Here is a 21,821-nt window from a genome sequence, read left to right as displayed (position 1 = left end):
AACTTTCTCTATAAAATTATACTTAAGAAAACATTAATAGACATTATATAATAAAAGAAGGCAAGGCCCTCAAGAAAAGATGGCAACCATTTGAATAGCTGAGTGCTACTGTTTTTGTCTTAACATTTCTGCAATGGAGAAAAAGAAGGATGAAAAGTTTGTAGAAAGATAGATCTCTATTCCAGAAATACCTGCTAGGCAGAAGCCAGGCAACTTGAAAATCATAGTTCTATATATGAGGAAATGGCTAATGTTTTTGTCAGAGGTGACAGCTCCTCTTATACTTAATGTTACTTCTCAGGGCTTGTCCTATAGCAGAGAGCACAACTTTAATTAGAAGAAATTTCTCCCTAAGTGTTCTACTATTTAAACCTTTTGTAAAAAGAGGAGCAGGTTGATAATATGGTATTTGAGGCTGTCCATTGTTCCTGACAGCAGAAATTTAAAAACTAACCATACAAATTAACTATAACATCATCAGAAGGAATTTTATTAGGTTTCATTCTATGACCTAAAGACAAAGATTAAATAGCAATGGATACTCTGACATAATATCATTATGAAGTGCACTGTGCTTGGTTGTTACAGCTATAGAAATGGCAGTCCTGAAGCAGATCTTGGTAAATTTGCTTGACTACATTCTTTAGGTAGTTGTCCTCCAGTGGTACTTTAGATAGAATTGCAGTGATTTCATCGTGGCTGGAAAGAACAAAAGGTTCATTAATTTTTCTGACACTTACCTCCATTTCATTGGAATTCATGTTTTTGGGGATGGTCTCTGAGTCTCTTAGGAAGCACAAGTAGGCATTTCTAGAAATAGCCTGCCCAATTGGAATTGAGATTCCAAAACGAGGCCAAAGAGCAATTCTCTATGAACTGTGAGGTATCTTGACTTAGCTAAAAATCTGAATTGTTGGTGTTTGCTGATGGATTTGAGGTGGGTGCATTCTAAACTCTGCCACCTTACAAACTGTCAGCAGTGTGTCTAAAAAGTCACAAAATATATGGTAGGAATGAAATATTGTTATATCTGATTACAAAGACTAATTGAGAAAAGCATTATGACTACACAGCTTTTTAAGTGATTATTAAGTGATTAAGCGCTTATTCTGTTTTTAAGGCCATAAAAGTTGTTTATATATGATCTGGGCTAAGCTTATACCCATTTTTTTCCTTCTTGGTTCCTGCTCTAGGTAAGAGTATTCAAAAAGTACAGCAAGTATAAAATAGACCAATGGTCTCCAGCATCCCCTGGAGCTAAAAATGAAGGTCACTGACTTTAAAAGAACAAATTTTTCAAAATGAAGTCAGAGAGAAATGACATTTGGCACTCACTATGGGGGATTATCCATTATTGGTATATCCAATAATGGTATATGCATTACTTCTGACCACTTTGAGAGATATTTTAAATGATATAACATAGGTAAAAAAGTAGTTAGGAGCCCTATCCTGGTGGCTCTTTACTTACCCAATGTTTCCAAGGTGATTTTGAATGGAGAAAGGTAATGGGACAGTTGGAAAATGGACTGAGAGAGGCAAAGTTATCTCAAATTTTGCAAATGCTGTAGAGCTGGAGAATAAAAGCCTCAATCTATAAAAGACAAGATCTTCAATTAAAAATACAAAACAAAAACAGAATGAAACAAATACTTTTTCCTTTTATACTCATATGGAAACTTAGGTAGTACATTATTTACTTGTCCTTATCAAATGGACAATGGGTAAAAAATCTGGAACAAAGTATTATTATTAGTAGTATCATTTTCATTGTTAGTCATAAACTCATTAAAATAAATCATTTTAATAAATTTTTGACTATTTACTGTTATGGGTTGAACTATGTCCCCTCCTGCCATCCATATGTTGAAGCCCTCGTCTCCAGCAACTCAGAATGTGACCTTATTTTGGAAATAAGGTAACTGCAGGTTTAATTAATTAAGATGAGGTCCTGCTGGAGTGGGATGGTCCCCTAACCCAAAATGATTGGTGTCCTTATAAAAAGGGTACATGTGGACACAAACATGCACACAGGAAGCACATCATGTGAAGATGAAAGCAGATACTAGGATTATATATTTATAAGCCAAGGTATGCTAATGACTGCCAGCAAATCACTAGAAGTTAGGAGATAGGCATGGAACAGATTCTCCTTCACAGCCCCTTGGAAAGAACCAACCCTGCTAACATCTCGATCTCAGACTTCTAGCCTCCAGAACTGTGAAACAATAAATTGCTGTTGTTTTAAGCCACTGAGTTTGTGGTACTTTGTTATGGCAGCCCTGGGGAAATAATGTACTTACTCAGTATTAGTCACATCTATGTTCATTAGGTTATAATTTGGTCCCCATCTCTTTAAAAACTCAATTTCCTCTCCAAGGAGTCTACAATGGCTCACTACCATTGAGATTTCTTGAAGCATCTAGGAAAAATTGAGGGAAAAAAAATTATGAAAACATTTCCGTTTTTAGTGGCTTTTTTATAAAGAATCCCTTGAAGTTAAACAATTTAATATATTTATAGTTTCAGGATTAAATATATGACATTTCAGTTCTGCTTTTTGGGACATATAACATAATTTTCCTACAAAATACTTCAATCAGATTTACCTTGGGTACTTGATGCTGTGTTGTACATTTCTTCTTCCAGGATTCCTGTTCCTCAATGTACTGAAAAATAAGCTTATGAACTAAAAGGGAGGAAGGAGGAGCTTTATCCTCTGAGGAAGGGAAAAAAAAAATCAAAACAGGGTATTACTTATTTTCAAATATATACATAAGCTAGAAATACGTTCAAACTACTAAGTGTCTAAGTATCCTCTCCATTTTATTTTCAAGCACATAAATCAACATATATATAGTGAACATAGACATTCTTTTTTTTTTTAAAGATTTTATTTCTTTGAGAGAGAATGAGTCGGGGGCAGAGGCAGAGGGAGAGGGAGAAGCAGACTCCCGGCTGATCAGGGAGCCCAACGCAGAGCTCGATCCCAGGACCCTGAGATCATGACCTGAGCCAAAGGCAGATGCTTAACTGACTGAGCCACCCAGATGCCCCAAACATAGACATCTTATAAAAACTCAAGACTTTATCATATACGGAACAGAACTTGGTTAAAAGCATGGGTTTAAATATAACCTAAACAAGTTTAAATACTGCCTTTCCTTACAACCTGAGGGATCCTAAGCACACTTACTTCTTTTGAGCTACAGTTCCCTAATTTGTAAAACAAGGAATACTTACCTCAAAGTGTTGATATAAATAATACAAATGCCTGATATAGTATAAGTACTCAGAATGGTAATTTTTAAATTACGGAAATAGCTATTATTAATCATTGCTTACAATCTAGTAATAATTAAAAATATAATTTTTTTTTAAAGATTTCATTTATTTGACAGAGAGAGCGAGAGAGCACAAGCAGGGGGAACAGTAGAGGGAAAGGGAGAAGCAGGCTCCCTGCCAAGCAGGGAGCCCGATGCGGGGCTCGATCCCAGGACCCTGAGATCATGACCTGAGCCGAAGGCAGATGCTCAACCATCTGAGCCACCCAGGTGCCCCAAATATAATTTCTTTTAAACCCTACCCAATATTTAGAACATTACCCAAGCAATTATATGTCTAATACACATTTCTAAGGACAAATTATTATTATTATTGTTTATAGTTAACTTCATATATGAAAGATTTCTCAAGGAGCAAATTACACTTGTAAATATTCAACAAATTTTTAATGGATAAGTGTTTGGACTTACCATCTAACAGAGATTGAAAATTCAGGTCAACAATCTTCCTATAAGCCTTGTCCAGGAAAAGGAGACCAACTAGAAGAACCAGAATAAGAGTAGTACTTTTTTAAAAACATATATTTTATTTATTTATTTGAGAGAGAGAGTGCGCCTGTGCAAGCAGGCAGTGGGGGGGGGGGGCGCGGAGGGAGAGGGACAAGTAGATGCCATCTGAGCCCACACAGGGCTCAATTTCATGACCTGAGCTGAAATTGAGTGGGATGCTTAACTGACTGAGCCACTTCCGGCACCCCATTATTTCTTTTTATTATCTGATTTTAAACTACATACAACTCAGTACTTTAGAATCCTACTTTTTCTGGGTAGCAGGGTTTTTTTTATATAAGCAGTGAAAGATGTATCTTTTTTTTTTTAAGATTTTATTTATTTTAGAATGAGAGAGCATGCATGCATGAGTGGGAGGAGGGGCAGAGGGAGAGGGAGAAGCAGGATCCCTGCTGAGCAGGGAGCCCGATGTGGGGCTCGATCCCAGGACCCCAAGACCTCAACCTGAGCCAAAGGCAGATGCCTAACCGATTGAGCCACCCAAGTGCCCCTAAAGGTGTATCCTTGAATCATATTATTCTTTGTGTATGGCAAATGCTCCCCCTGAAACTGCTGAACTACATTTATTGGCAAGTCTCTGAAGGAAATTTAAGGTGTAGTACATTTATTGTAAATTTATCAAGGCCTCCTCCTTGACTCCTAACTTTTGTGCAAAGATACTATTTTCAGACACCATACAAAAAAATGACTATCATCTCTTCATACCTACTATCTTTTTACAAATACAGTGAAAATGATTTATGCTTTTAGCATTACAGTAATAAGTAGCCAGGAGAGCTGCTTCCTCTTCCAAATTCTAGAGTTATCTCCTGTCTCTCAAATTCGATTCTTTTTACTTTGTTGAATATTCTCTATGTGTTAGTGAGACAGACAGACACAATCAATTTATATTCTCAAAAAGCTTATAACTCAGGGGATGCACAGATAATTACACTAATAAACACCAAAAACTACAATCAATGATAAGCACTATTAAGGAAAACTGCAGGAAGCAATGAGAACATATATAATAGGAGGGCAAATAGTAGAGGAAGTGGATAAAAGGAGAGTCAGGGAAAACTTTCCTGCAAAAGTGATAACTGAGTTAAGCTCTTAAGGATTATTAACAGAAGTTCATTTAGTGAAAAGGGAGTACTATGGTCTGAACATTTGCGTCCCCCATCAAATTTATATACTGAAATCCTAATGTCCCCTGTGATGGTATTAGGAGATGGATCTTTGGAAAGCATTTATTAGATCAGGAAGGTGGAGCCCTCATGAATGAGATTAATGCTCCTATAATAGAGAACCTAAACAGTTAGCTTGGTCTTTCAGCATGTAAGGATACAATGAGAAGTCTGCAACCTGGAAGAGGGCTCTCACCTGACCATGCTGGCACCCTGATCTTGGACTTCCAGCTTCCAGAAATATAAGAAAAAATTTCAGTTGTTCAATAACTACCCAGTTGATGGCATTTTTGTTATAAAAGTCCAAATGGACAAAGGGAAAGGGCTTCCAGGCATAAAAAACATCATTATGAAGGTCCTGAGGTAGGATGGAACATGATTGAGCATGAAAAGACCAGGACCTTTTAAGGAAATGAAAAAGGAGCACCTGGCTAGCTCAGTTGGGAAAGCATGCAACTCTTAATCTCAGGGTCATGAGTTCAGGCCCCGTGTTGGGTGTAGAGCCTACTTAAGACAAAAAAAAAAAAAAGGAAATGAAAGAAATCCATGTGCCAAAGTACAGAGAATAGTTTAAGATGTGGCAGGAAAAGGAGGAAAAATTCAATTCATGCGAGACATTATAGGCCATAACAAATATTTTGATCATTAGTCTAAGAATATTAGGTGCATGATTCGATTTCCAACAATCATCATAGCTACAGGAAGGAAGATGAATTGGAGAGGAAAAGGAGAGGATTCAGAAAGGCCAGCTGGAATGTTATTGTAGCCATTTGGTTAGAGATGACTATTGACAGGAAACAAAGAAATGTGGATCAGTATTAAGAAATTAAAATCCCTAAGTCTTATTGATGATTAGGTATGCCTGATAAGGGATGAAGAGGTACAGAGTGATTCCTAAGTTCTATTTTTTGTTTGTTTATTTATTTATTTTTAAGTACACTCCACGTTCAATGTTGGGCTTGAACTCATGACCCTGAGATCAAGAGTTGCTTGTTCTACTGACTGAGTCAGCCAGACACCTCTAATTCCTAAGTTTTAATTTTGGACCTGGACTGAAGTTGATGGTATTATTACTATTTTTTAAAGATTTTATACACTTATTTATTTGGGAGAGAGAGAGCATGAGCAGGGGAAGGAGCAGAAGGAGAGGGACAAACAGACTCTTTGTTGAGCACAGAGCCCGATCCCAGGACTCTGAGATCATGACGTGAGCCGAAACCAAGAGTCAGACGCTCAACCGACTGAGCCACTCAAGTGCCTCGATGGTATCCTTTGAAAAAAGGGACTTTTAAGGAGAATCCTCTGTGGAGGCTGGGAGACTGTGAAGTTTGTTTGGCCATGTTGAAACTGTTTCAGAGAAAAGACCTAAAGACACTGACAGGAGACTCTCAACAAAACAGCTAGAACTCTGTCCAGCCACCATATAGTGATTCTACCTACTTTGATAAGCCTACCAATACACACAGAACTTCCAATTTTTTCAGGTTAACTTAAGTACAAAAAAAAGTTAAGAGTCATCAGCCATTAGAGTAAATCCTCTATCACAAAGCACAGATGGAGAAAAGGAACTCAGAATAAATAGATGCAAATAGCATGTTGATCCATTATTTGGATACATAAAATTTCTATCATCTATTGTAATTCAACAAAGGTCAAATTTCACTAGTTGAATTTTTATTTTTTTATTTTTGAAGATTTTATTTATTTGACAGAGGGACACAGCAAGAGAGGGAACACAAGCAGGGGGAGTGGGAGAGGGAGAAGCAGGCTTCCCGCAGAGCAGGGAGCCCGATGCGGGGCTTGATCCCAGGACCCTGGGATCATGACCCGAGCTGAAGGCAGACGCTTAACGACTGAGCCACCCAGGTGCCCCATTGAATTTTTATATAATTTGCATAATTCTATTATCACAAATTAAAGTGATCAACTCTTCTAAGATTTTCAGCAGTGCTTTCATTATGTCAATAGTTATTATTGTATTAAAATAAAGAATGGACTCTCTAGTGAGTTTAGCCATACATTTTCCTGCAGAGGAATTATCTTACTTTTGCTACTCACCTACTGTCTCTCCAAAGGTGATGGTAAGTTCTATTGTGTCATAAAGAAAGGTGAATACAGCTTGATCATCACTCCACTCAATGACTTCCCACTCAGACAAGCTGGAGAGAACGAAAGAGAGACAAAGAATTTTTTTCTGAGGTAAAAGAAGAGAGTTAACTTCTGATACCATGCAAACAGTATGAGCAACAGCTGCTGAAGTTTTTCTACTGGCTTGGGGGACAATCAATATTTTGATTCAAATACTGTGAATGTACAAACATGCTTTTAAAAAAAAAAGAATTGACTCAATTTTGAATTGTGTATCAGAGAAAGCCAAGTTTAGGCAATATAAGGTGTTAAATATTTTAAAATTATAATTTCATAGCTTTCCTACCTCATATACCTTCAGCTTGATGCTGGTTACACTGACTCTTTTTGAGAATGTATTGTACTATAGCTTAAAACAGCGATACACATTACAAACACATGTCAACTGCTGTAAGAGGTTTAGACGACCACAAAGGCACAGGATAAAACACAAACTAATGACACCTACTTTTCCTTACCTCAACTGATCCAGTAGCTCTTCAGTTTTATCTGTTTGTTTTTGTACAAAGTCTATTTGAGCAAGGGTCTGTTCTTTTTGTACTTCCAGTTCTAAAAGATTTCTGCAAATCAAAGTAGGTATTCATAGCAAGATAAGGCTGCTGTCAGAGAATTTGGACTCCATTAAAATAAAGGTTTACGACAAGAAGTCACATGCTAGATAGCTCCCCACTGAAGTGAATGGCATCCATTTTTTTTTTTTTAGGTTTCTTTCTTTCCTTCTTTCCTTTCAATAAGCATTAATCTAGAAATGTGGGTCTAATTAGGAAAGGCTTAAATAAATGGTTCTCAAAATTAGGATCCATGAAAGTATCCTTGAAGGTTTGCATATTCTTTAAGATTATTATTAAAATTTATTTTTTGTTTTGATGATAAAATATAAACATAATGTAGATCATAAGAATGCCCATCTTAAAACTGAGACATGCCATAATTTTGATGCCTACGTTTGGTTTTGTTTAGTTTATTAGAGCTAAATAGAACTTATGCCTTGTTAGTCATTTTGCTAGCATCAATTTAATTTTAGCCAAACATTATCACCTGTCAAATTAATGTTGTCAGTTGGAATTTTATTGGTTTGTCATTATTTATATTTGATTCATTTTAGTCTTATAGTTAAATAAGACCCATGACAATAAGAAAAATATACCTCATTTTATACTTACTTAAGTATAATATGAAAGTACAATACAAAAACAGCTTAATGCTAGGTTTATTTTCTTCAAACGGATACTGATACTATTCAAGCTCGAGAAATAGTACCTTGGATTAACGCCCTGTAAACAGTAAGTGCTTAGAAAATGTTGTCAACTAAGATGGGTCAAGTTCAAGGTGGAGCAGAAGCCCTGAGTCAGTCTTAAGTCAATACTCATGTGGCTAATCTCCTCAGTTTTTGGAGGTAGGAAGTCATTTAGGCCTGTAAAGTTAGCCTATTTTCTAACACTCCAAATGAAGGCTGACCTTTGGAGCTTTTCTTCTTCAGTTTTCAGCTGTTCCAGTTCTTTGGAAAGAAAAACAAAACAAATTTATCAGAACAGACACATTAAAATCTTGCCACAAAAATCATTTGTTCTACTGAAAATTCTGTATCACTTAATCTCACCTAAATAAACAAAGAATAGATTTTTCCCCCCTTTTATCTCCTTAATTAATTCAGTTATCTTTCTTTTCTTTTTTATTTTATTTTTTTTAATTTTTTTTAAAGATTTTTATTTATTTATTTAACAGAGAGAGAGAGCACAAGTAGGCAGAGCGGCAGACAGAGGGAGAGGGAGAAGCAGGCTCTCTGCCGAGCAGGGAGCCCGATGCGGGGCTCGATCCCAGGACCCTGGGATCATGACCTGAGCCGAAGGCAGCCGCTTAACCGACTGAGCCACCCAGGCGCCCCTTTCTTTTCTTTTTTAAATATTTTGTTTATTTATTTATTTATTTGAGAGAGCAAGAGAGAGAAAGAGAGACAGAGAGAGGAGCAGAGGGAGACGGACAAGAAGACTTCACACTGAGCAGAGCCTGATGCAGGGCTCGATCTTATGACACAGATCAAGACTTGAGCTGAAATCAAGAGTCAGATGCTCAAACAACTAAGCCACCCAGGCACCCCTTCAGTTACCTTTCTCTGCAGCTCTCATTTCAGAATCCCATTCTTCCATAGGACTGTCTTTCTCTTCATCCTCCAAATTCTTAGTTTCTAAGGAGGCAATGTGCATTAGGATAACTCAGTAAAAAATAACCAGAGATAAGAAAAAAAGATGGTCCCCAAATGAAGTGTTAACAATATTTCACAAACACTCGTTATTCCCCATTTTCCTCACCAATAAAGCACTGAGCTATAATTATAATTTCATACAAAGACTTGCTTCTAGTGGCAGACAAGTGCACTTTGAGCCATATGGCAATGATCTCCAACAGCAACTTCTCAGGGGCCACTTGAGGTAGAAATTGTTTATATATAATTTGCATACATCAAAGTTATTGGGAGGCAATCCCATGGACAAGACGCAGGAACAGATACACATATACAAATGCATGCATGCACATTTTAAAATTTTAATTTGTTTTTGAAATCTTAAAACCTCATCCTTAAAATCCCTTTCCTTCCCACATCCAAAACAAGTTTAGATTTTTACCTCAAAAACATAATTTTTTAAAAAGATTTTATTTATTTATTTGACAGAGAGAGAGAAAGAGCACAAGCAGGGGAGCAGCAGAGGGAGAGGGAGAGGGAGAAGCAGACTCCTTGCTAAGCAGGGAGCCTGATGTGGGGCTCGATCCCAGGACCCTGGGATCATGACCAGAGCTGAAGGCAGCTGCTTAACTGACTGAACCACCCAGGAGCTCCTGTTCTTTTTAATTCTTCTTCTCCTTTTTTTTTTTTAAGATTTTATTTATTTATTTGTCAGAGAGAGCAAGAGAGAGCACAAGCACTGGGGAGCGGCAGGTAAAGGGAGAAACAGGCTCCCCGCTGAGCAAGGAGCCCGATGTGGGACTCGATCCCAGGACCCTGGGATCATGACCTGAGCTGAAGGCAGATGCTTAACTGACTGAGCCACCCAGGCATCCCTGTTCTTTTTAATTCTTAAAAATATTTTGTATTTTCTCTTTAATTCTTTATATAAAATTATTTTATAAGTCAAAACTCTTTAAGAGGCCCTCCTTGGCCAGGCCTCTAAAGCTGACATCTCCAGCTTTATCTCAGATCATGTTCTCTCTTATGCTCTCTCTAGTCTAGCCACATTGGCCTTATTTCAGACCCTTGTACTTGGCATATTCTTTCCCATAAGAGCTTCTGCATGTGTATTCATATTAAATAGTCTACTCTCCCCTCCTCACTTTAACTCTTCCTCATTCTTCAGATCTTAGCTTAAATGCCACCTCCTCAGAGGGAAGCCCCTCCCGACGTGACTAGGTTAGATTTCTATTTCAGGACTACAGCACCATGTAACCTCTTTTGGAACCACTTATCAGGTAACCACTTACCGTAAAACTATTTAATTCTTTTTTCTAAAGATTTACTTGAGAGAGAGAGAGAGAGAAAGCATTAGTGAGGGGGAGGGACAGAGGTACGGGGAGAAGCAGACCTCCTGCTAAGCAGGGAGCCCGAGGCGGGGCTCCATCCCAGGACCCTGGGATCATGACTTGAGCTGAAGGCAGATACTTAACCAACTGAGGCACCCAGGCGCCCCCTATGTGTTTAATTTTTTTTTTTTTTTTTCACAGAGAGAGAGAGAGAGAGAGCACAAGCAGGGGGAGCAGTAGAGGGAGAGAGAGAAGCAGGCTCCCCGCTGAGCAAGGAGCCCGATGCGGGACTCAATCCTAGGACGCTGGGATCATGACCTGAGCCGAAGGCAGCCGCTCAACTGGCTGAGCCACCCAGGTGCCCCCCTATGTGTTTAATTCTTATGTTCTTTTCTAGATGAGATGCTCCACAAGGCCATGAAAGTTTTTGGGTTCTTTTTTTTTGAAGGTTCATTTTTTTATTAGAGAGCATGTGCACGTGAGTGAGCATGCACATAAGCAGGAGAGTTGGGGAGAGGGAGAGAGAAACCTAAGCAGACTACACACTGAGCTGGAGCCCAACATGGGTGGGGCTTGATCTCACAACCCTGAGATCACAACCTGACCCTAAACCAAGAGTCGGACGCTTAACCAACTGCATCACTCAGGCGCCCCTAAGTTTTTGTTTTTTATCACCATAGTATTCTTCGCACTAAGCATTGTACATGGCACATTGTAGGTACTCAGCATATTTGCACAAGGAATAATGAAGGAATGAGAAAGAAATAGAGAGCTATTTGTTAGTGGGTCCTAGAGAGGGAAGTGTGGTTTTGGTATTCTTAAAGATAAGAGAGAGGTGAATATATCCTTCAGAGAGGAGGCGGGGAGGTTGAATATATAAGAGATAAGGAAAAATCAGTGATATGAAATTCCTGAGACGATAAGAGGGGATGGAACTCAAAGTTTAGGTGGAAAGATTGGTCTTACGGAAAAGAAGGATGGATGAAAGAATGGATATAGATATATAAAAGTTTGATTTGTTTGGCAATAGGAAGTTTAGAAATTGTGGCCTAATAGCTTCTATTTTTTTGTGTGTGAAGTAGAGAAAAAGGTAATGAACAAAGGGGTAGGGCAGTCTAAGATTATGGAATTCATATACTCATTATCAATACAATGCAGTAAACATGTCCTAGGTACTTACTCAATACAAAGCATAGTGCTAAGAACTCTGAGGGATATGGAGAAAAATAAAAGCTGATCCTTGCTTCCATGGAGCTTACAATTTAGTTAGGGAGATAAACTATGCAAAAGTAACTATAATTACAAGTAGATGTATAGCTACTATAAGAAAGACTAACAAAATAGCTATAGGAGCTCAAGGGAGATGATGACTACCTCCTTTGGTAGAAAACAGGAGAATGCACTAGCAAAGACAAAGTGGCACTACTGCATAGAGATAACAAGATTTGGTTGGAATTTGGGATGCATAATAAAAAAATAAAAGTAAATCACATAAGAAAGGAAGATCTAAAAAGGACTGGAGAAGAAAATGATTGTAGAGAATGTTAAATGTCAAGCTCCGGTGTTTGGACTTTATTTTGTTATAAATGGAAAGACAAGTTTTTCAAAGAAGTAACATAATGAAAACTGTTCTTCATAATTATTTAATCTGGCAGCAATGTGCAGGTTGGACTGGAAGGAGACAGAATGAAGTTAAGAGTGTAGCTAGATTAGTTAGAAAACTTGAAATAGCACGTCAGAATTAATGATAGCCTTAATGGAAATGGGAAAGAATACAAGAGATGCTGAAGAAGTAGATATGACAGGACTTGATAAGAGAAACTCAAAGACAAAGAAAGTTTTAGCTTTTTACAGTTTATAACAATAGTGATGTCTTTAATAGAGATAAGAAACATCACAGGGAGAGCAAGTTTTCAGGCTTTATTTTGGAAATGGGAGAAGAAAATAAATTTCGTTTTATTCACACAGAGTTTACGGTGCTTAAAGACATTTTTGCATAGAGGTTCAGCAGGAAGCTAGAAATGTTAAGTTTGGAACTCAAGAGACAGGCTAAAGATGCTTTTACTCAGAATAATTATAAGCTACTCAAGGTCAAAATCTGTGTTTATATCTTTTTTTCTGATGCTAAGCACAGTATCAGGTATGCAGTAGGTGTTCAACAAATGATGAATTTAACTGAATTTGGGAATCATTGATACAAACACAAATGTTAAAGCAGATGAAAGGGAGAGAATATAGAAATGAGTAGATGATAAAATCTAAATGCCTACAGATGAGGTTAGAGAGAGACCAACAGAAGGACTAAAGGGAGTACTCAGGAAAAAAGCAAACAGTTGGGGGTAGTGCAGTATCACAGAGGTTCAGGGAGGTGAAAGGTTCAGAAAGAAAAGAATCAGCAGTGTCAAATGCTGAGAGGTCAAGATGGTTAAGAACCAAGAACTTCCAAATTTGATGATTATGTGGAATTTTGTGATCTTTGAGAAAGCAATTTCAGGACAATAATAGTAACAATGCGGGATCATGAGAGGTCAAACTGAAAGGAGATAATTTTCAAAGAAGACAATAAGTTCATCTATTTAAAAAAATAAGACTATGGTTTAGATTATGAAGAGCTTTCTAAAGAGATTTATTATCTTGAGCATCTCTTGTTGATTGTGTTACGGATGACCACAGGAAAGGAGTTTTATTTTGCTCTAATTTAATGTCTCAAGTTGCTAATACAAGGCTTCGACATAAGTGACACCAGCAATCTGTACTGTAGGGAAGTATTTAGATAAAATTAAATTTTCTTTTGGAAAAGTATTCAAAATACATTACCTATTTCAACCTCAGTGAGACAGTTCTCAATCTTCTTAAGTATGTTGTCCATCTCATCTATCCTTATCTGAAGTTTCTCCCTCTCATTCTAAACAAACAATATTATATTGTCAAGTTACACCTCTAAACAAAATATTTTAACATTATAAGTGGTTAAACTTGCTGACATACTGCTATATCACGAACAGGCAAATCTTAAAATGAAGGTCAAAGCTTCAAGCCTGGACTTGAAATGTTTTTAAAAAGCATACATAACAGATTAATATAAACTTATTTTTTGTACTTTCCTTTATTCCAGTATTTCCATGTAATATAAGATGCTAACACATGTTACTTAAAAAAAAATTTTTTTTTTAAAGATTTTAAGTAATCTCTACACCCAATATGGGCCTCAAACCTACAACTCCAAGAGCAAAAGTCTCATATCCACTGACTGAGCCAGCCAGGTGCTCCCCGCAAAAAGGAATTTTTTTTATTTTTAAAAATTTTTAGAGGGGGGAGGGGAATGACAAAGAGAGAGGGAGAGAGAGTATCTTTTTTTTTTTTAATTATTAACATATAATGTATTATTTGTTGCAGAGGTACAGGTTTGAGATTCATCAGTTTTACACAATACACCGTGCTCACCATAGCACATTCCCTCCCCAGTGTCCATCACCCAGCCACTCCATCCCACCCACCCCGCCTCCACTCCAGCAACCCTCAGTTTGTTTCCTGAGAGTAAGAGTCTCTCATGGTTTGTCTCCCTCTCTGGTTTCTTCTTGTTTCATTTTTCCTCTCTTCCCCTATGATCCTCTGCCTTATTTCTCAAATTCCACATATGAATGAGATCATATGATAATTGTCTCTCTCTGACTGACTGAGAGAGAATCTTAATCCACACCCAGTGTGGAGCGCAACTCGGGGCTTAATCTCACAACCTTGAGATCACGACCTGAGCGAAAGAACCAACTGAGCCACCTAGATGCCCCCCAAAAATAATAATTTTTTTAAAAAAAATGTATTTATTTGAGAGAGAGGGAGGCAGAAGGAGAGGGAGAAGCAGAATCCCCGCTGAGCAGGGAGCCTGCCTGGAGCTCAATTTCAGGACCTCGGGATCATGACCTGAGCTGAAGGCAGACGCTTATCCAACTGAGCCACCCAGGCGCCCCCCAAAAAAAGAGTTCCTAAAAAAATGTTCTATGGTCAAATAAATATGGGAAACACTGAACAGAATTATAGCATGTTTTGTTCCTTTTATTTTTTAAAGATTTTATTTATTTATTTGACAGAGAGAGACACAGCGAGAGAGGGAACACAAGCAGGGGAGGTGGGAGAGGGAGAAGCAGGCTTCCAGTGGAGCAGGGAGCCCGATGCGGGGCTCGATCCCAGGACCCTGGGATCATGACCTGAGCCGAAGGCAGACGCTTAACGACTGAGCCACCCAGGCGCCCCTGTTTTGTTCCTTTTAGACTTAAAAAAATATTTCTAACTTTAGACTTTAATATGCTAGCTATTATATTTCTCCAAAGGGGGAATATGGCATGTAACATTTCTCAGAATTATTTGCCAAGGGAAAGAAAGTTTTTTTATGCAAAGTACAATCATTTTGGGAAATGCTACTTTAAACATGGACATCTGGCTCAGTCGGTAGAGCACGCGACTCTTGATCTCGGGGTTGTGGGTTTGAGCCCCATGTTGTGTGTAGAGATTACTTAAAAACATAAATAGATCACAAACTTGAGATGAGGACATAGGCCCATATTAGTAAATATATTCTAGAATTACTCAAGATGCCAGATTTCCCACTTTTGATAAATTGAACCCTACCTCTTTATGAACCATGTTCCTTAGGAAACATTCTTCATATTCTATAACCACTATAAAGTAATTTTAATAGATCTTTCTTTCTATGCTGTTAACTGTTTCAAATTACCTGAGCTGACTGTACCAGTTTGCTGTAGAGAGCCACTTTTCCTTGGTGAGTGAAGACTTTAGTCATCTTTGTAAAACGTGATTTTATTTTGTTTAGGTAAATTCCAAAGACCTTCAGCTGCAAGGAAAAATCAAAGGTTAGGGCGTACTAAAACAAATGAGTTAGGAAAGGCAAACGGTCTGGGAAGGCTGGTTCAGCTGCTATGGGCTGTTTTGCCCATCCTAGACTGATTCCTAAGGCAGGGCATGTCTCATTTGCAAATTTAATCACATTTAGTAGTTTAAGAACAGAACCAAAGATTTTAATTTTAATTCTTGCCTTTAATTCATTTATTCATATTACAAATCAGAAAATGATAGGCCCTAAGTTAATAAAACTCTTAATATATTAGAGCACATATAAAATGAGTTGCTATTTAAGTAACCAATTAAAGTAAATCTTTTCCTCATCTAAATCTAAGTGAAACAAGTAGGAGGAAATTCTAAATGAACTTCAAATATATTTCATATATTTAATTGGTCATTTGGGGTTTGAAAAGATTATATATTTTAATGATTATTCACGTATAATTAAATAAAAACCTTGCTAACATATTTTACCTGAGAAGTTAAAGAACTCATCACTAATTATCAAGTAACAGTTACTTATTTCACAATAAACATGTTCAAAATGTCTATACTGATTCCCATTCAGAAAATGAGATAAAAATACCTCCTCATCAGAGCAGTGTCTCATTTTTTCCCACAGGTTCCTATTTACATCAGTCAACAGTTTATCCTGGTTCAATGCAGAAAGCTTTAATCTAAAATATAGAAAAGCTAATTAATTAGCACAGGGTTCAGAAGTCAGCTTGAATGAATCAACTGAGATTTACAGGCAAACTTAACTTAATTCCTCCTAGTTCTTTTCTACATTAAAAAAAAGGGGAATTCACACAAGAACAGTGGTCAGCCTGATTATTTCAATGCTTGTAGAACAGTTCAAAAATGTTATGAATCAGAAAAACTTCCCTCACAATCTCAATGAACTTGTTCCAATATAAAAATATGTTGCTTTTAAAGAATCCTTAAGGCCTATCAGTGCATAACTGTTGTGAAGTTGTAGCTATTATTTTAAGTAAGTTCCCAATTCAGTTCCCAGTCTTAACTCACCTTTATACAATAGCATTTATAAAAGTAGTAAAATTATATATTAGTCTCTTGTTAATAAGAAATAAATTTCTACCAGAGTTAGAATATATTATATACAGGAACATAAGTGTAAAATCAAACAGTAGAGCACATCTAAACAGACTGTGCATTGTATGTGAGATCCTATTTATTCAAAATAAAACATTCTAAGACAAATCTTGAGACACTCAACTCTTTTAGACAATATGAAGAAAAAAATCTTTTGTGTCTTGTTCAGTGATGAGCCCCAATACCTAGTACAGTGCCTGGTACAAAGTAGGTATTCAATATACAGTTGTGGAATGAAAAACCAGAATCAGGCAAATCTGTAGTGTTATAATTTAACAGCATCTTAAGTTTTTAGTTTAAAAACTACATAGTTATTTAAAAATTATTTTATTTCTTTTCTGTTAGATTGGTTCAAATTTAGTCGAATAGTTCTAGGTAAGTATGATATATTTTGTGCAAATCTAATTTACTGAGGGAATTTAGATATACCTAATCTATAAATTACTATGCAGCATCCACATATACCAAAGCACTGAGCAATAATCTGTGTAATACCATGTACTTTCTTACATGCAAATCAAGGGCAAATGTGATAAAATTATAAACCCCAAAACAATCTTGATTTCAGGCACTATATATAAATTTCTAAAGGGTATTATCTTCTTTTGAAGATGTTCTTTTGCAATCAGTTTATGATATCATAACCTAATAACTGTTTACTGAGTGTATGACATACTTTTTGCTATGAATGGCATGAAAACATTTTATATACACTATTTCTACTGCTCATATCTACCTGCTGAGTAGGTATTATTATCCCTAATTTATGGATGTTGAAATGAAGGTTAAATGTCTTACACAAAGTCACACAGCTAGTGCTATACCCAGGACTGAGCTTCAATCTGTCTGCCTACAAACTTGATTCTTTTCCACATACCATATCACACTGCCAATTAATGCCATGAACTTTTTCCTATGCCAATGTTATTCTAATTAGAACTTTACCACACAGATTATCCACCCATCCAACAAAACACACACAAAAAATAAAAACTTTCATACTCTTCAATTTTTTGGCGAAGAGCCTCACAGTCTTCTCTATAAATCTGTATCTTGGGTCGGTAAACATACTGACTTAACATCAAGTCTTCTGGAGTAGGTGCTGTGTTTATAGTAAACTGGAAAAAAAAGAAAATCAGTCCCTCAAAACTGGTAGCTTGAAGACAAAACCATGTTTAAGAACTGTTTGAAGTTTCAGAGTGCTTATTTTAAAGTTCTACAAAGAAAAATTTGATTATTCTATGAAATTGATATACCCAGTAAGCTACAAGTTGGAATCCGAATACAAGTCTTTGACATAAAAGTCCATTTCCTACAGATGTTTAGTGGATGTTCCACTCACATGCGATTGAATAGTGGTTTGAAAATGGCTATGTGCTGTTTTAAGAAAATCAATACCTAAAAATTCAAACTTATCAGGAACCCTTTCATTAGAAGAAAGAAAAAAGATACCAGTTTCCTAGATTAATCTTTTCTACTCCCATTCTCTAGCACTGATCCTTACTTCTATCCCAGTTTGAATTCAAATTTTTCTGGCACATGTAAAATAAGGTAGTAAAAATTTGGTTAAAAAAATTCTTTTAATCTCTGGACATGTCTTCTTTCTTAACCATCTATATTTTAGCCTTCTCTGTTTTCTTACTTAGGCTCTTAAGGGTTTTCTTATTTTATTGTCTTTTCAAAGTACCAGATTTTGGATTTGCTATTCTTTCTATTAATTTTTGTTTCCTGTCTCATTAGCTTTACCATTTACTTACATTAATTCTGCCTTCTTGCCTTTTTAATGGATTTTATTTTATTATTCATTTTCCAATTTCTTTTTTTTTTAAAGATTTTATTTATTTATTTGACAGAGAGACAGCAAGAGAGGGAACACAAGCAGGGGGAGTGGGAGAGGGAGAAGCAGGCCTCCCGTTGAGCAGGGAACCTGGCGCGGGGCTCGATCCCAGGACTCTTGGATCATGACCTGAGCTGAAGGCAGACGCTTAACTGACTGAGCCACCCAGGTGCCTCTCATTTTCCAATTTCTTTTTTTTATTTTTTTTAAAGATTTTATTTATTTATTTGAGACAGAGAGAATGAGAGAGAGCAAGCACATGAGAGGGGGGAGGGTCAGAGGGAGAAGCAGACTCCCTGCTGAGCAGGGAGCCCGATGTGGGACTCGATCCAGGGACTCCAGGATCATGACCTGAGCCGAAGGCAGTCGCTTAACCAACTGAGCCACCCAGGTGCCCCTCATTTTCCAATTTCTTAAAGTGAGCATTAAAAATTCTTTTATTTTTAGATTCTCTTCTATAATAACAATGTTATCTAAGGCTTTTAATTTCCTGCAAAGTATAATTTTTGCTGTATGTCCCATATGTTTGGTATTAAATATTTTCCTTTGCTTTCTTAACAGTCTTGATTTCTTCTCTGAGCTCAGAGTTATCTACAAGTGTATTTTTCAATTTCCAAGAAGCTAAGAATGTTATAGTCCTTTTATTAGTTCTAATTTTATTGGATTAAGATCAAATGATGTTGTCCATAAAATCTCCATTTTTTTCAATTTGTTAATATTTGTGGCCTAGGGCATAACTAATTTTTGTAAATGTTCGACAGACTTAAGAGAAAAACATATTCCTATTAAGTGACACAAATTTTTCTTCTTTTAAAATGAGTTTGTTGATTGTACAATTCAAATATTGTATAATCTAACACAATTTTGATTTTGAAAAATGTTTATTAAAAACTTCTGCTATATTTGGATTTTTATATAGTGGGAAAAAGCATATGCTCAGGAAAAAGTATCAAAGACAAAATACATGGCAAGGAATGAGAAAAAAATAGAATTTCATCTTATCAAAGTCTATGATATTACAAAAAAAAATCAATTTTTTTTGTTTTTAAGTAGGCTCCATGCTGGAGCCCCAATGCAGAGCTTGAACTCATAACCCTGAGATCAAGACCTGAGCTGAGATCGAGTCAGACATTAGCTGAATGAACCACCCAGGTGCCCCCCAAAAAAACAATTTTTATGCTAACCACAATGTACCTACTATAGAAAAACTTTCTGCAAGCAAATATTCTTCCTTAGATTCTTTTTCTATTTTTGAATAAACAATGGTTTTGATGCACTTTAATAAACAAGTATAATACATTTTAACTGAGATAACTATTTTGCCAAGAAACTGCACTTACTTTGGCTGGGAGATTGCTCTGTCGGGGTTTCTGTATCAAAATGTGGACCTGAAGAAGTATAAAGAACTCCTTTATTGTAATTTTCCCATCTTTGAGTTTCTGAGGAAGGAAAAAAAGTTTGCACAATATTCAAGGTGAGCTCATTTTGACTATAACCACCCATTTTGTTTCTAAATAGCTTATAGTATTTTGCATATATTTGTGGAAATATCCAAATATTTGTAAGCTATACACGAACAGATTTTATCTAATATTATTTCTTAAGGTTATTCAGTGACAACAGAATTGAGAACAAACAACAAAACACAGGTCTTTTAATTGTGATTTCTACCCCATATGATCAATCACCATGCTGGGTCCTTAACAAAAAAACCTAATTTTATATATAGTTGAATATTTCATAATTTTTAAAAAAAATTTAAAAAGTGAAAACAAAACAGGGAATATAGTTGCATTAGAAATGAGAAATAGTTTAACATACCTCCTTCAAGCTCTCTTCACAAATAGTGTCTCCGAGAAACTGTGATTCCATTTGACTATTGTGCTGTGCTAGATGTAAAGCAAATTCAGGTGATAAACAAGTCAAAATTAAATTGTAAGCTTAATTTTAATTATCATTCAGGTTTATGTGTTGTTCATGCTCTTAAAGCTATCCACTAGGATCTTTTTGGGAAAAGAGTCATTTACAGGGCAAAGCATATTACCGTTTTAAGACCCCATCCAATTATTTCTCTACTAATTATAAGCTTCTTTTTTTAAGATTTTATTTATTTGACATAGAGTGAGAGAGAGAGAGAGAGAGAGAACACAAGCAGGGGAAGTGGCAGGCAGAGGGAGAAGCAGGCTCCCGGGCAAGTGGGGAACCCGATGTGGGACTCGATCCCAGGACCCTGGGATCATGACCTGGGCCAAAGGCAGACACTTAACTGACTGAGCTACCCATGTCCCCCTAATTATAAGCTTATTTAAGGAAATTACCCTTTATGGTCTATCACTTCTCAATTTATTAAAATAACTAAGCATTAAAAATAAACTAAAATTATTTTACTTATCAACTATGTATAACTCCCAAAAAGCTTAAATAAATTTCAAATATCTCCTGAATTGAAATACATTTATTATTAGTGAAGTAAGCAGATGACATCTATTATTTAGTCTTTATGAAGATCTTACTGCTGAAGTCCAGAGAGGTCCCATCGGCCTTGATCGAATCAAGAGAACTGCTGCAACTAGATGGTGTTCTGCTCAGGCTTTTTATCAAAACACTGTTAGTATTTTTATCTATATCCCCGTCAGCATGGTGATCAAAAATCTGAAATTATCAATTAAGGAACATCATCAGCCTCGTTATGACTCTGTATACTTACAATAACTGTTTGTTGAACACTAACAAATACTACTTCATAACATAAAATTTATCTACAATTATATGAAATATCTTAGTAACAAACTGGAATAAGTAACAAGCAACTTATTAGGCCTTTAGAGTTCAAAGTAATTTTATTTTAATTTTTTAAAAAGTTTATTTTTCTTAGTAATCTCTACACCCAACATGGGGCTCAAACTCACAACCCTGAGATCAAGAGTCGCATGCTCCTCTGACTGAGCCAAACAGGTGCCCCTAAAGTTCAAAGGGATTTTATTTAAGAATATATAGAAATCAGTTTGCGTATTATACTGTATAAGCAAATTGTTTCTCAGATGTGTCTAAGTTAAAGCCAGATCCTATGAGCTGCCAAACACTGACCTATTCAATTATTCAACTACTAGCCACCAGGGTCAGGGCTACCACACTGAAATAAAACAGCATAGAATATTGGCTATTCATAGTGACTCTGGCTAGAGCAACAAAGAAACTCATTTCCAGGTTTTAGTACTTCTTTCCGCAGATGACTAAGACTCCTTTGGCTGATGTCAAATAAGTGATATGGTCTTGCTTTTACCATTTTAACCATTTGACTTTAAGCCTTAATTGCCATTTTCATCTACCTAC

General features: G+C 36.4%; 1 protein-coding gene across 1 annotated transcript in view; it reads right to left on the bottom strand.

The window, feature by feature from the left end:
* Window positions 1–547: 547 nt before the first annotated feature.
* Window positions 548–21,821, bottom strand: part of KNL1 (kinetochore scaffold 1) — a 65,041-nt gene continuing 43,767 nt past the window's right edge. Inside the window, exons 11-26 of the mRNA XM_032418016.1 lie at window positions 21,002–21,140; window positions 20,310–20,377; window positions 19,829–19,927; window positions 17,654–17,769; window positions 16,125–16,215; window positions 15,414–15,530; window positions 13,499–13,586; window positions 9,276–9,353; window positions 8,627–8,666; window positions 7,627–7,728; window positions 7,079–7,179; window positions 3,756–3,824; window positions 2,610–2,719; window positions 2,304–2,422; window positions 1,472–1,594; window positions 548–699 (exon numbers count right to left, since the gene is read on the bottom strand). Coding sequence (XP_032273907.1) covers window positions 558–699; window positions 1,472–1,594; window positions 2,304–2,422; window positions 2,610–2,719; window positions 3,756–3,824; window positions 7,079–7,179; window positions 7,627–7,728; window positions 8,627–8,666; window positions 9,276–9,353; window positions 13,499–13,586; window positions 15,414–15,530; window positions 16,125–16,215; window positions 17,654–17,769; window positions 19,829–19,927; window positions 20,310–20,377; window positions 21,002–21,140 — 1,602 coding nt within the window. The 3' untranslated portion in view covers window positions 548–557. The remainder of the gene's footprint in view (window positions 700–1,471; window positions 1,595–2,303; window positions 2,423–2,609; window positions 2,720–3,755; window positions 3,825–7,078; window positions 7,180–7,626; window positions 7,729–8,626; window positions 8,667–9,275; window positions 9,354–13,498; window positions 13,587–15,413; window positions 15,531–16,124; window positions 16,216–17,653; window positions 17,770–19,828; window positions 19,928–20,309; window positions 20,378–21,001; window positions 21,141–21,821) is intronic.

Source organism: Phoca vitulina, unplaced genomic scaffold, assembly GCF_004348235.1.
Source record: "Phoca vitulina isolate PV1807 unplaced genomic scaffold, GSC_HSeal_1.0 scaffold20, whole genome shotgun sequence".
Lineage (NCBI taxonomy): Eukaryota > Metazoa > Chordata > Mammalia > Carnivora > Phocidae > Phoca > Phoca vitulina.
The sequence above is the reverse complement of the archived record's forward strand: the minus strand, read 5'-3'. Positions and strand labels throughout refer to the sequence as shown.